The sequence below is a fragment of the Opisthorchis viverrini genome (genome assembly GCF_000715545.1).
Source record: "Opisthorchis viverrini unplaced genomic scaffold opera_v5_234, whole genome shotgun sequence".
In the NCBI taxonomy this organism is placed as follows: Eukaryota; Metazoa; Platyhelminthes; class Trematoda; order Opisthorchiida; family Opisthorchiidae; genus Opisthorchis; species Opisthorchis viverrini.
The window spans coordinates 572,556-587,723 of NW_008751892.1; the positions used below are offsets into that span (position 1 = coordinate 572,556).

Consider the following 15,168-nt stretch of genomic DNA (forward strand, 5'->3'; position numbering starts at 1 on the left):
GCTGTTGGAAGGGGTGCATAACAACCTGCCATATTGGAGCCGAGTATGTAGGTATCACAGACCTATAAATATTGTTGAAACTCAGTTTAGACATTCGAATGGATATTTATGACTTTTTTCACTCGTTCAAATTCAAATCCATAACGTCAGACGTTCCAAATGGTGATTATGACATAAGAACTAGCGTAGGTTGACTGAAGAAAAGCCCTAAGCTCAGCAGTTTGAAAAAGTCCCTCCCCAACTCAGGGTTGATCAGCACACACAAATAATAGTGCCTCCATTTTTCAGTTGTACTCCTCTATGTCTTAGGACCAGGCGGCTAGACTTAATGAAACTATCTAATCAGCCGGCCCGATCATCATTCCGGAGACTGATCTGGTAGTACAATCAATCTGTACGCTTTGCACTACTGAACAGAATAACGCCCACGACCACTCTTTTCGGCTCAATGCGGTGATCTTTCAACCAATATGGTTGCACATTCGTTAGTGTTACGGCAGATATCTCCAAGTTGAATATCCAGCAGTAAATGACTGGCTTTGTGGCCTTACACGCTCCCCTCGTGTGATCTCCGTGTTTTGTTCTGAGCAGCACTCCTAATCTATTGTCGAGTACCCTTCAGCCATTATGCAATAATGTGTTCTTGGTTTTTGGCCTGTTTCTCCTTAAGTGTCACATGTATATTGCCGGCTCGGTGGAACCATTATAGAGATGCTAAAATACAAACAATTACCGCATTCGAGCTATCAGTATTTCGGTCTACGAACCGCATTACAGTGGTTTGACTTTCATTTGAGCATCGTGACTGGCCTTTCCGTTCTTGCAAATACTATTACTAATACTAGAATATTTTTTTCGGCTTCTGAGGTTTTAATTTCTGTGACTGAATTTTGAGTAATACTGGTCAACCAGACTTTGGAGGATGAAGTAAAAACCAATTTAAAAATAGCTAAAGTACATCGGTCGCAGTGTTCTAATCGATTTTTTTTGGAAATTTGTGCGCGATTTCCATCCTCAGCCATTTACGGTATCATGTGCTTTATGTAACCTATGGTTAACTAAAAAGTTGATTAAAACGTTGGTGAATTCTGTGTCCAAATTATGGTGCAAGGTGCTTCGCAGGCTGCTATTTTGATCTAAGCTCAGTCGCTACATACACGATATTTCTTAGGTGGCTGAATGCGTGTAGCGGTCTGGTCACAAGTGTTCCGAAAGCAATGACCACTTGATGCTACGGTGTTACTATTTCAATAAAAAAGAGCAATCGTATGCATAGAAATTCACTAAATTTTCGGAGGTAACCAGGTAAGGGCGTGTCTTGTTTAGATGGACCAGATCTAAGACAACTTGAAGAAGCCTTTGCTAGTGTACATGACTAATTGTTGTTCACACTCTCAAGAGTTTTATGGTTCAGTTCAGGACGATACAGAGTGACAACTATTGGAATTGTTGGTGCTGCGCATTATTGACAATTGTGAATCTGAAACCGAAAGTGGCATATCAGAAACTACTGCGATGAAGACATTAAGATCGAATTTGAAGTAAGCACCTACTAAAGATTGTTCTTCTTCAAAGAACCAGTCCTGTTGAACACTTTTGCTCAAGTGAACAATTTGTGCTAAAAGTGACGATTTGTTGACGATACGGAAATGTTGAGCTTATTGTCGCACGGACTTCCATATGTTCAAACCCTTACGACCTCTACAATAATTCCATCTACGCTACTGCCTGTGAAGCAGGACTCCTTGCATACCGTGTCATAGTTGATTTGAGAGAACAGAAGAAACACGCCTAATTCGCTCCCAACCATTTTCCCCCTCCAGCTCTGTACGTTTAGCTCCATCCTATGTTTCGCTTGTTGCTTTCTTCTCTTGCTCCATTTCCGTCCTTCTCTTCTTTCTCATGTATGCTCATATGCCGGTGGATAATCAGGGAAACGACGAGAACGCAAGATGAGAGCACACTAAACTGTAGATCTCTGTGCCTTTGTCTGACAGCTTCTCGTCCATCGTACTTGTTTGGTTTCTTTAATTTGAATTTAAGTCAATAAATTATTTTCCTCTTCTTAATTACATTAGGACTGCAATGGAAATCTGAATATGGGAGAAACTTTTGACCGCACTTCAGGTACACACGTTTGCTGCCACTTGTTTCGCATGTGATTAATTCCTCTTGAGGAGTTTGGGTGGAATTTAATTCTGCTAGAAAAGTAAGATAAAGTCCAGCTTATCTTCGATCTCTAGACCTCTTCTTGACCTTTCAGCTTCGTTAATCTTAACAAATTACGGTTCCTCTTCCTGGATCTCAGTTTTGGGGACCCCTAAACAGATAATTCTGAGTGAGTGTAATGCTTGGCAAATTGTCTCTTAGAGGAGATTACTGTGCATATTTGTGATTTTTGTGCGTTTTGTTTTAGAGGCAGAAATGCGTTTCATGAATGACCGAAAAAAGAACAGTTGTTTTGACTGGAAGCGTTTCTATTACGTAACAGTCCCTAGCACAAACCTTCTAACCATCCACCGTCATCTTTTTCAGTCTTGTTTAATCCTCGGAATTCACCTTTTTTGAACTTCTCACGACCAGGAAACTGCAAGCTGCCCAGCTACATTGTTGGACAAGATTTCCAATTTTCATTGAAGCAAGCTCTCCACCAAAAGATCATCTATCACTTATCGAATCAGTCATCTAGGCTACACGGGTAGATCCACACACCTGCTAATGTTGGGAAGCCGATCCTGCGTTTCAGTCATCAACTAGTGTCTAGCTCCAGCCGTTCCTATCAGCTACTCGAAGAGACTTTTGATTGGGCTAGAAAAATAACTATACAGTGGTCGTGTATGTTGTGTGAACTTTTGAATTTACACTCAGCTTGGTTACTTATGCTCACGTGTGTTAAATGACGAGGGTCTGTTAAACATCCCTGCATTTGGTGTGCTCCACTAAAATGATGGAAACACAGTGAAATAGAAAAAATGTCCAGCAGTTAAATCAGGGGGTGAATGATTGATCTCCTTTGAACCTACCATAAATGAATAAACATCCTTTAGACGTCTCCAGATTCGAATGATATTTCAAACAGGAAACTACGCACAAGGTTGCTGAAAACTCTTCGACAGCCCACGACCGAATTTGCCCTTCTCGGGGCTCATCAGGTAGGCGCAGTCCCCGAGTTTCCGTCAAACTTATGATATACTTGAACACAAATTGCACTGTTTTCGAGAAATACACTCATCTGCGGGACACGGGACACAATTGAATCTCTCGTTTATGATGTCCTCCAAATGAATGTGCTGCACACAGGCTGCCTCATGATTCAGTTGGCACAATATTCGAGATATTGCAGTATGTTTTCATAAAGGAAACTAATCACGAACATCATGCCAACTGAATCATGAGGTGGCCTGTGTGCTGCAAATTCAGTTGGAAGACATCATAAACGAGAGATTCAATTGAGTGTCGCGTGAAAACCAAATTGATTTACAAATTAGTGTATTTCTGGACATTTCAAACAGTTATGTCCTTGTAGGTCTTAGATGAATCAGGAGGAAAATTCGAATTTCTCTCACCCAATCATAAATATCTACAGGCTATTAGCTTGAAAATGTGTGGAATATCGTGTTCTGTATGAACCCTTTAGAATGACTAGTGTTTCAAAAAACCTGGCTCATCAGAGTAGACCTAGAGTCTATGAACATTTTATCATAGTTTTCATAAAGGAAACTACTCTCAAGACAGATTACTTGACAACAAAATGTCTGACAGACTATTTGATTTCATTTGTTCTGTTCCTCGTTTAATGACCTGTACTATTTCCGAAGTAAATTGGAAATCGCCTGGAGTACTATGATGAAAGTTTGGTCCCAAGTGGAGAGTGAAGGACCTAAACTTCATCCCGTTCAGGTTTTGGAACAGTGCTTTTGTTTCCGCTGCCAACAATGAGTTGTTTTCCCTTTTGTAGGTATGAGTGGCAACTCTTGTGTCATTTGGGCTGAATCATCGCAAAAATTTAAAAAAAAACTTGCCTGGTGCTTTCTTTTGACGTGGTGGTACCTGTCACTCGGTGCTCTGACAGCGGATTTTGCTGTTAGCTCTCAAGGTTAATATTTGTCACTGTCCGAAGTAAGCAAGGCTGTTTCTCATCTGGACAATCGGAAAAGATCTAAAGTGCACATTCAATAACACTGTTTTCTGTCTACATGTTTTACGTACATTCAGCTGGTTGTACCGTGCTTGACATTAATTTCTGAGGTTCGTACTGGAACGACAGTCTGGAAACCAGTGAATTGCATTTAGAAGTGTGTTACGAGGGAGATGATGGATTTTGATTGACAGACCGATGGCTCAACAGTTGTTGTCTTGTTGTGATCGACAAAAGGTCTCTAAAGAACGCCAATTTTCCGTTTGACTGCCACGTTACCACAAATGTGGTCAGCATGTCAGGTTGGATGAATGCCAGACTGGTCGAGTTATTCGTGTCCATCTGGCTAAATAGTAGTACGCTGGGAGTTGGAGGAGGTTTGCGAATTCGCATTCGATATTTAGTCCGTTAAGTGAAGCTTGATCATTTGTCAGTTTTTGTCTGATGTCTGAAAGCCTCTGGTTTTCGGTGGTGAGCATGACGGAAAATTCCTTTTCTAGATGCATAACAACGGATCGGGCTGTTAACACAGCAATCTGTATATTTGAATAGATCACCCTGAATAGTCCTTTCCCATAAGAGAGTTCGTTTCATTACGTTGCTGTCTAGCAGACTGCAGACTCTTTCTGTTTCTTGTAATTATGTCTTAAGTGAATCAGCTTTATAAGCCAGGGGTTAAAAGCCTTAAGTTAAGGGAGACAGGGGTGAACTATGAAGGTCCTTGTGAACGCATTTGTTTGCGTCTTTACAAGTCAGCCGGATTACTGGAACCTCTAAATCCAACTGTTGAAGAAGATTGTAGAAAAACCGTCATCACTAGGATATTGTCCTTCGGATGAGTTAATAAAAGAAGCAGAATACAGAAGTATATCACGTGTTCCGTCACACAAATGAAGCACCACTCGAAACCATATGTGTGACGCGCACTAGTAAACCTACACTTCGCCATTACTCTTCGAAACGGTCAATATGACATTAGTGACGATCAAAGTGTCTATGGAGCGACCCAGTAACAAATCGTATTTTCTTCCTTATCTGCAGTGAAGTGTGGGTGTTGAGAATTCGATAGAGACTAGGAGCGTATCCAAGGTAGTGTATGCGTAGCGCATCCTACAATGGGTGAATCATATCTATCTGAACAAACATTAGGTGATTGTGATCTAACACACCAACTTCAGCGTTGGTGAGATTCATGCTGAGTACCACAATAAGGTAACCACGAAAGCCAAACAATCGCGGTTTGTGGTTTGTCAGGATTTACATTCGGCCGAGAGTTATTCATCACAATCTGTCGTACAGTAATTTGCAAATGATTATGTTTGATCAACTTTGTACTGTTAAAGTCCAAGTAGAACAGAGTTTTATGGGTCCTCGGGATCTGGGCCTACCTGAGGAGGCTCAAGAGGCGCCAAACCCAAAGTGAGTTGTGGAGGCTCTTTCAGTGGTCCTATAAGAGGTGCTGTATTGTGATTTTTGCTAACTCATGACCAAGTCTGTCGAGTGTAGTCTCTTTCTTAAGTGTCAACTTTGAAGTTCCAACACGCAGATTCGCATCCGTTTGCAATCCATGGGACACGAAACGTATCTTAACCACAGGGCTCTTGACAATCAGATATAACTATTCAAGTCACATAACTGTTTCCTGTTATCATATTACTTGTGTTCTGTAAGAACAGTTAAAAAAATGCCTAATCCCATTGATTTGCACCATTAGCGCCTAGGTTGGTATCACTTGTGATTCGAGGGAAAGTCAGTTTCACTGGCTTGAATATCAGGCTCCTAGGGATTGAGGATACTACTTCATACGGAACCGATGAACGTCAAGAAGCTAATTCCAGCCGAAAGCGCTAAGAATCATTCTACAAACTGATGATTGAAAGATGCTATCACTATTAACATACGAGCCAATAATTTCAACAAAATAAAACCACCGTTTCTGTTCGCCAACAACAGAGGGATGAACCAGAATCATTTCATACTTGAGAACTGCTTTTCAAGCCTTGTTTCCCACCTTGTTTTTGCTCATCGCAATGCAGAAAAACCCATAAGATGACGTAAATTTAGCAGACTGTTTTGATTTTTTAATCAAATTCTTATTTAAAAATAAGGTGCTCATGCTTAACGACCGAACACTACCTTACAGCTTTATTCTCCTTGTTGAGATTCATCAGCAATATCTGTCGCACGAACTCCTTGTGTGTTTCCAGTACCCAACCCATCAACAAGAAAATCCGCGCAACAGAAGAACGGTTTTCCGTTCTCAGCAACACTAATGACCCTGGAGGTTCTCTAGAAGCACTTCTTAGCGTCTCATTTAAAGGAGGAAATATGGATTATACTTCAAAATCTTTATCCACTTGGAATCTAACTAGGTTAAGCCATTAGACGGAATCATCTGGCTTGATTCAGCCGGGACAACTGGCTGTATATTAGACGGCAGTTGATGTCTTCGTCAAGTTTGACAAATAGCTTGCAAATAATCCGTCACTGTGCGAAGAGGCGTGTCAATGGGTGGTTTGGTGGGTCAAATTCTCACATTCGACCAATCTGTTTTCTTTATGGACACACCACTTGGGACTTCTAAGTGTACTAGGCATGGAGACTGAAATCAGAGTGCGCAACAGCATTATAACCTGATGTCATCAGTACTGACATTGTTGAGGGTTGCTACTACAAAAAGGGAGAGTGTCTTGAAGTACTAACTGAGATAAAAATCAGCTGTTTTACTGATATATTTAAATCATTCACGTCATCTATAGCGTACAGTTTTGAAAAATCTGCTGACTGAATCAAGAATCATGCGCATCATATTTCAACAAGTAGCAGGACGCATCGGCCTGAAAACGACGGTTTATGAGTTGTTTCCGAAACGAACAAATGGGACGAAATCTTATCCGATTCTTGCAGATAACCATGTGTGTGGTATGGAGTAAATTTACATTAAACTCGTATACACTTAAGGGGAAGTCCATATGAATCAAGGAAAGTAGTTATTGTAGCAAGACGCAGCATTTTCCACAGAGCGTTAATAGTGGGCATAATTCGGTGATGAGGTGGCTGTTCGACTTAGCTTATGATCTTCTGTTTCCTGGTTCAAGGCAACCGATTTTTTGAAGTGTGCAGTTTAAATTGCCGAACCGCGCATTTTGGCTCCAACCTAAATTTCTTTCCTGCCAGTTGTCAAAACTAAGTGCAAATGGCGAATTACCTACAAATAAAGTTCCGCTAAAATGTAAGATTTATGTATGCCCAATAATTGGGTCTTGGAATCACTGAGTTTCCAGGAGGTTTGAGAATAGATTTCCGAAAGAGAATACACTGTAATTCTTGAATATCATACATCATGAAACGTGAGGCAAGGTCTATGCAAGATTTTATGTCGAAGAACATCTTGCGGCACATACCTGCCCCATCAAGATGTTAGTCTAAGGAGTTAAACTGAGTGAGCAAACTGAGTATACAGAAGTAGATTGGTCAGTGAAGTAAGAAACGAAACACAATGGTATTTTGGGAACGAATCTAAAATATTCCGGTGGTTGCAGAGGAAATCACAAAACTGATCTTCTTACGGACCTGGTTCTCATTTTCGGACCCCGCCCAGTAACCAGTGAGCATGTAAACATCAGATAGTTTTGCACTGTGGTTAGGTCGTCTTTTGAGTGTGTGCGCATCATACATATGCTGATGACTGTCAAAACTCGGGCAAAATTTACCGTGGAAATCATGACTTGCGAAGTCTTTCTAAATTGCCTAATTGGTTTTAACAATTCATGTTATCCCTCGGGGCGAACCCTTCAAATTCGGAACTGCTATAATAAATGTTGCTACTTTTCACGCAATGAATGCCGGTCTGCAGAAGACACCAGAAACATCCGTGTATTACGCAAGCAAATTTTATCCCATCGATGTTACCTGAAGTAATTGGTAGATGAGCAAGTTGATACAGCGAATGGTTTCGGTGCACCAACAAAACAATCAATGGTTTCGATCACAGTTTCTCTGATGAACCTTCTGGTGAGCCTAATGAGTGGTGCGTAGGCGGTTAGCACTTGATTGGCTGGCACAGTGTGCTGACGGTTAATTTAATCGAGTACAAACACAGCTTGGCTGGCAAGTGTGCTGACGGTTAATTTAATCGAGTACAAACACAGCCAGCTCTTTGGACCATCCCTTAGTTTGAGTTAGCTATTCACTGAAATTTGAAATGGTTACGGAACAACCTCGAAAAGTGTTGCCGAAACGGGACTGGATTGATGGCCTCTACTCGTGCACGAATGATTGTCGTTCATGTAAGTAATCCAAATAATGTTATGAATGTAAAGATAATTTTTGAAAGATTTACATAAAGAAACTAACAAGAAACTAACTAACACATATGAAGACTCATTTAGCCGTTTAACGTTAAATGTTCCTACAACAGTTACTGATTTTATTGAACGATGTCATCTGTGCTGGCTGTGTAATATACGAGATCTAAAGAGTGAACCTATTAACCTACACACCTCAAAGTCATCTCATGCATATTGAGCATTGGGTCTAATGTCTGAAGATTCATTTATAGAGATGACGAACTGCCCCCAGATCCTGCAGCTACCCAAATGAGCACATCAGTCAGTCGGATTGGGGAATGTTCGAAGCGTGGGCATCTCTTTAGAGGCATAGTCTGTTTGTTCGCTAACCCGGTGATTAAATCAGTGTAGTTGTATTCTATGACATAGCTGGTTCTCGTGCCTTGAAGTACAGTAGACGATCACTTCAGGTAGATCAAAATACCCTTCCAGTCACACAAAACGTGTGGACTACTTGTTGCCCTTGGAAATTTCTACACCATTCAAACTCGCGGGAAAATGCCGTTTTAAATTTCCTAATTATCCAGTGAACACTTCCAAGAGATGACTTCGAGTGCCGTTTGCGCAGTTGAAGTTCTACACTTACCCAACATATTTGTTCCAAGCAGGGAACAGATAAAAAAGATCCTAATTTCTCTCCATCGCATCTTTCACATAACAGTCTCGTAGTAGTAACGTACATTGCTTACTGTTATGCTGCAAGTCAACATTGTTACGAAATCAGTTTCATGAACTCTCCTGTCGGGTTTCTTAAATGTGTCGATCTTCGGACAACGTCACCAATAGTGTAGTACATGCTCACCAGTAACCATAGGGACATGATAGTATTGTAGCCGATACAATCACAGGTTAATCTGATTTGTCCCTATTGTGTCCATGTACTTTAACCGAATGTGGTTCTTGATAAGCTTTGTAAGCCTGCATAGCCCTCGATATGCATTGTTTTTTGGATGCAGGTTATAAGAGCTATTTTTGGTGTCCTGTTTCATTCACACACATGGTTAGCATAGGCTTTATGTTCATGTTCCCTTAAATTTCCTGCTCTTGGTGTTCAGATACCCACGGAAAACTTCGCCATTAATCTCAATCCCACATTGTCCGAAGCTGCAAAAATTCTTGCTGTGTACGATAGACGGGAAAGAACATCGTGCACCAAATGATGGTCTCACAATATCTGTGCGAGGCCAGAATACGGGGATTAAGAATATGCTTGCTTTTTTCCCTAAAAGTAACCTTCACTAACGTCGTGGCAAGCCTCAAATTTCAGGCCTGAGAGTGATGTTCCAAGTGGAAGTTTGGCTAATGCTGAAAGACATTAGTTGTCTCTCCGACTGTTACCAGGCTAGCGAATATGTCCTACATGTGTAGAAGTTCAGTTCCTGTCTTGAACAGGATCTATCAAAACGGATATCACTTCGAATGTCAAGTCAGCTTTTCCTGAAAAGCACTCCCAACACTACTACAAATGAGAAGTACCTAAACAGCATGTCAGCAGAGACGGAATACCAAATTTAATGAAGTCGTGTTCGTTGTTTGCGTTCAAATACGATGAGGTAGCAAGTGGACATGATGAGCTTGTAGCCTACACTTCTCCAAACGTCGGTCCCCAAAACATACCAACCAACCCATTGCTACGCACCACTACTCTCCACAACAACACACTGATAATGTCACCTCGACTGGTGATGAAACGTTTGCAATCAACTTGCCCAGCTCATCGAACAAACCCAACACCATTAATGGATGTGTTCTCAATTGAAGTTGGCCGTAGGTAATCACTTTGGGAAAACGTTTGATGGTTGATCTATCCATTTCTAATCTGTTCATTCAACAAGAGGATGCTAATCTGTGCCGGAATGTTGAAAGCGCACAATTAGGCTAACTTTGATGAACGAGTGAACACTTGTATTCGGCTACTGGCATTGTTGGTACTGCTCCTGAGGAGATTCTGTATTCGCGTCCCTCTTAGTGAACCCTCGTTCTGCAAATATTGGATTGCCTTACGTGCATGTTAAGCAAAATGCTGACAATCATCCAGTATCTGCTCCGCGCTTGATGCTGAAAGCGCCATTTTGGCAGCTATTGTTGCTGTGAATAGACGGTCTTTGGAGCGACCTGTTGTGGGTCAGAAAAGGAGAAGTATCTAAGAGTCTGCATGTAAAGTCGTTGCGGTATTCCTCAACAGTCTTTCCTCTTCTAAGTAAGCTAACTCGCTTGATAATAGTAAACTCGGAAATTTATGTATCCGAGTTTGAAAAATCAGGCATAATCCAGTTCCCGGACACTGCGATGGGGACATTAGGTGCTTGGTTGCATCCCTCTAGAGGTTCAGCGCAATCGCCATACATCCCTTGCTGTGAGTGCAGCATTGGGGGTGTCCCATAGTATAGCACCCCGACGAGGTAGATGAAATAAACTGCTCGTTTTGTGTTGCCTGTTGTTTGATGTGGCTAAGTATATTGGAATCGTGATGACTAATCCGTCGCCGCACGATGTTCACAACCCAGCGCCAAATACGATGCAGTATTTCACTTTTGTCATGCCTGTTTGTCGAAATCTGATTTGAAAAGAACCCAAGATGCAATCTTGTGAGGAACATTTAGTTATAGTATCCTACCGCTACAACAGAATTCTGCTTAAATTGATCACATAGCAACAGGGCGCAAAACATAACCTCTGGGTTGGCGGCTTACACGTAATCGGTTGAGCTGGCTGTTACTCAAAGCAGTCTGAGTGTAGTTTTTGTTATGAGATTAGTTCCATAATAAGACTTTTTCTGAATATCAGCTTGACTTAAATCTACATTTTATAATGAAGCACGGTCCATCCAGCCCGTGACGTGGTTATCATCAGAAGGCGTGAACAATCCTAGAACATTGCGACAAAAAGAATAAGCGAGTAATGTATACTTGTAATGCACTACTCATAAGGTTGCTGAAAATCCATCGACAGCCTGCGAGCGGTTTTGCCCTTCTTGGGGCTCATCAGGTAGGCGCAGTCCCCGGGTTTCCAACCTTATGTTCTACTTGAAACCAAATTGCACGAAATGAGCGAATATACACTCATCTGCAAACTAATTTGATTCTTTCGAGAGACTCACCTGGAACCCAGCTGAATCTCTCGTTTATGATGTTCTCAGGCAACTGAATGTGCTGCACCAGGCCGCCTTATGCTTCAGTCGCTACGATATTTGAAATATCGCAATACATGTATATCTTTGTAATGTACTACTCATAAGGTTGCTGAAACTCCATCGACAGCCCACGACCGGTTTCGCCCTTCTTGGGGCTCCTAGAACATTGCGGCAGAAAGAATAAGCGGGTAATGTTAATCACATTCCAACACCCTTGGGACTCCTAGCTCCTATTTCCCGGATATCCGGTAAGTACTTTTCGGGAGACTTGACGGACAGTAAAGTCGTGAGGACTAATTTGCCTTCATCTGCGTTTGTTGAGATACGGGTTGCTGTGATCCATTTGTGGTTATGGGTCTGTTGATCCATGCAACAGAGCCGATAGTGTGGATGAATTCGCCGTACTTAGAAGCCCGAAGTTATGTTCCCTCCAAAAATCTCTTCCTTTCCTGTTTTCCTCACTAACTTTTGTGGCATAGTAACCTGGCATACACTAATAAATCCTCATGTTCCCATTTTACATAATTATTGCAGGTGTGAGTTCACTGAGGGGTCTTTTAACTCGTTTGCTCTATTTCCCGCGGCATGCGCTGCTTTTGCATTCAAAGCCTACCTAGATGAGCTCATCCATTGGTAGATTTGGAGTAATCCGAATGCGTTTATCGGTATCATTTATGGCAGGACAATTTATGAGAGGGACAACGTGATTTATTTTCCCTTGTGATGAGGAAACCAAGACTAAAATTTTCCTCAACAATCACAGTGGCATATAAATCAAATTTCCTATACTTATGAGTTCAAAACCTAGGCGATAAAAGAACACGAACATAGTTTTGGGTCGCACATTACTGCTTGCGCTCAGACAAAGGTGATTCCATCCGAGCTTTTCTCGTTATCCTTTTAGGTTGGTGCGTTCTGTGTTGCTATCCATGTTACATGTGTTCAATGTACCGTCGCTACGGCGAGTGTTGCGGAACACCAATGGGCATCGTCTTCCCCGGCCTAGTGTTACGTTCTTATCACAGAGCAAAACACAATATCCAAGTGAGTGCACACTGTTGATCATAACACACAAACAAATCAGGGGAATTAACTGGTGAGAGGTAGTCTGAAGAGGTGTTTCGCATGGTGTGATTCCAGGTTGAATAAATGCAAAGCCCTAGAATAAACACGGATTCACTCCAATCTATACAGGTTTTTTTACTGTGGTCATATGCTCAAAACATGTTTGGTCCGACCATCTGAATTAAACAAAGTGTATACCTGAAACTAGACCCATATAAGCAGACATTGTAAACTCTGCAAAAAACAAAAGTAGTGTATGAATCCCTACTTGTTATGGTCTACAGAGGGACCACTTATTCCGGTAGGTTATTATTAGTTCTATTCTCGAACCCTTCCCGAACGATAACTGGAACCTCGTACGACACGGTCTATAATAGGATTTGTGGAAATCCGTTGATACGAAATTCTTGTCATCATATTCCAGAAATGATACCCATGTTATTTGATACTTGAACAGTAAAATATGCCTTTGCGAATTGGGTTAGTTTCACCAGAATAAGGAAATGAATTCCGCTTGGAGTTTTCGTTGATGATAGTTTTCAAATGTTCTTAGCGTACCAAATGGCCATCTTGACAGGACAGATCTCATAATTTGGAAGTATACAATTTATAGTTTACAGATTTAGATTTTATCGAAGTTGCGGAGCCTTCTCTCATCGATGACAGTTTTCAATAAATATAATTACACTAAGATTTGTAAAGTTGGTTAGTGGATATCATAAACTGGAGTTTCAGTTAAGACTCAGTTTTGTTTCCTGACTTCACTAATACAGCCATTCTTTCGTGATATTTCTACTTGGTTCTTATTGATGGAGGAGCAATGGACCCTAATTTTGTTCCTATTTGATCTCACTAGCATTGCGTATCCATGAACTCCGGAGATTTGAGGCGAGAGAAAAGTTGTTACCACCACTAAACTAGCGGAGGACTCGCAATGAAACAGGCGATGTTGACCCGATGCATTGCTTGCTGGCCTGCAGCTTGACTTCCTGCAACCGGGCGGTACAGAAAAAGTGTCTGGATTAATTGTGTACCGCTTAAATACGCAACAATCTTGATGAAAGCTAGTGGTTCCACCTTAGTGTGACGTTATAATTCGCAACAAACTGGAGAAGTAGCAGACTCGGTTTTTCTCTCAATGAAGGTCACCTTTTCTAGTGGAATAAGGTTGATTAATGCGGGCTTGTTTCCACAGATGGAATATCAGATGCCGATCGCACCAGAGGTATCACACTTGAACGTGCTCACTGTTCGAGCAGTGGGAGTTGGTTATCTGCACGACCATCCGGATGACTGCACGCTTGTGTCGATCGTTTGACAGACCTAGCAATCAGGTAAGCTCAGAATGTATGCTCGACGAGGACGTCCATGGATCGCCATCCATTTGTTAGACTAAATGACCACATAAGATAAACTGCAAGTACGTGGAAACTGGCGTGTATGTTAATACATTACCGTGCACATCAGGTGTTCGGAACTCAACTTTAAGCACAGGGATGGGAACACAAATTTCGAACAGGGAAATTGAACCTTATTTCTTTCATCCCTTTTGCTTCGACCCAAAAAAGTAGTAGAATATGAAGGCGTTCAAGCAATTAGTGGGCGTAAAATTCCCTGAAATATAATCTTCTATGTTTATACAAAATCAATAGTGCGGCATCACCCCTTCACCATTTTTTTCGCCGGATCATCTCCTTCAAGACAGCCATGCAAAATCAAGAGTCAAGGAAAGACGTTAAGGACTTTGTGACATTGGTAGGCAACCCAAAGTTCGGACACGTGGTAATCTCCTAACGACAAACTAATTCGCCTGTCCAAGACTATTAATGCGTTCTATTTTAAGCTTACCGAAATCTCACTTTACCTTTAACCCACAGGGCACCCTGTGCGGCGACTGTGCTGTCGATTACTGCTGCACCCTTTGCGCCGCTTGTCAGTTGGATCGTGACATGAAGTATGTGGAATCAACGACAGGGATTTTGAACACGTAGTGATGCGTTCTGGAAAGTCGAATGAGGTCACTAACATTGCTGCAGTTGACTTTCCACAAAAATAATTTGTTTTGTACATATATTTGTCTGCCGAACATCTGTTGTATGCAAAACTAACACCTGATAATGTCCTAACTTTTGACGCATAAATATAATGCACCGACTATCAGTTTTCTGCTTCAGCCTAGGTAAATTCCTCAGCCTGACCTGTTTGAAAACGGGTTTGACGACAAAATCTCGATTACTAGCAACATTCTTCATGAATTGATGACAAACACCCGTCCATACTGCTCGGGTTATCGCAGATACAATACTCCCTCTATGTAAAGACAACGACTAGTGAGGACTATCCAAGAAGACCATGAGGCGTGAGTTTCTCCGTTACCTTTCCCTCACGGTGTACAACCGATCCTAGAAGGAAACAGGATTAGCTTACTTCCTCAGAAGGCTTCTTCTGTTTCGATGTTTCAGGTCAATTAGTGAATAGCAAAT

General features: G+C 41.5%; 1 protein-coding gene across 1 annotated transcript; it reads left to right on the forward strand.

Annotated features, from left to right (window-relative positions):
* Window positions 1-3,281: 3,281 nt before the first annotated feature.
* T265_08775 (hypothetical protein) lies at window positions 3,282-14,846 on the forward strand (the record flags this gene model as incomplete). The annotated part of the gene is made up of 5 exons (XM_009174667.1): window positions 3,282-3,342; window positions 5,482-5,557; window positions 8,324-8,427; window positions 12,525-12,664; window positions 14,563-14,846. The coding sequence occupies 5 exons, from the start codon at window positions 3,282-3,284 to the stop codon at window positions 14,674-14,676; spliced, it is 495 nt and encodes a 164-aa protein (XP_009172931.1).
* Between the last annotated feature and the right edge of the window lie 322 nt (window positions 14,847-15,168).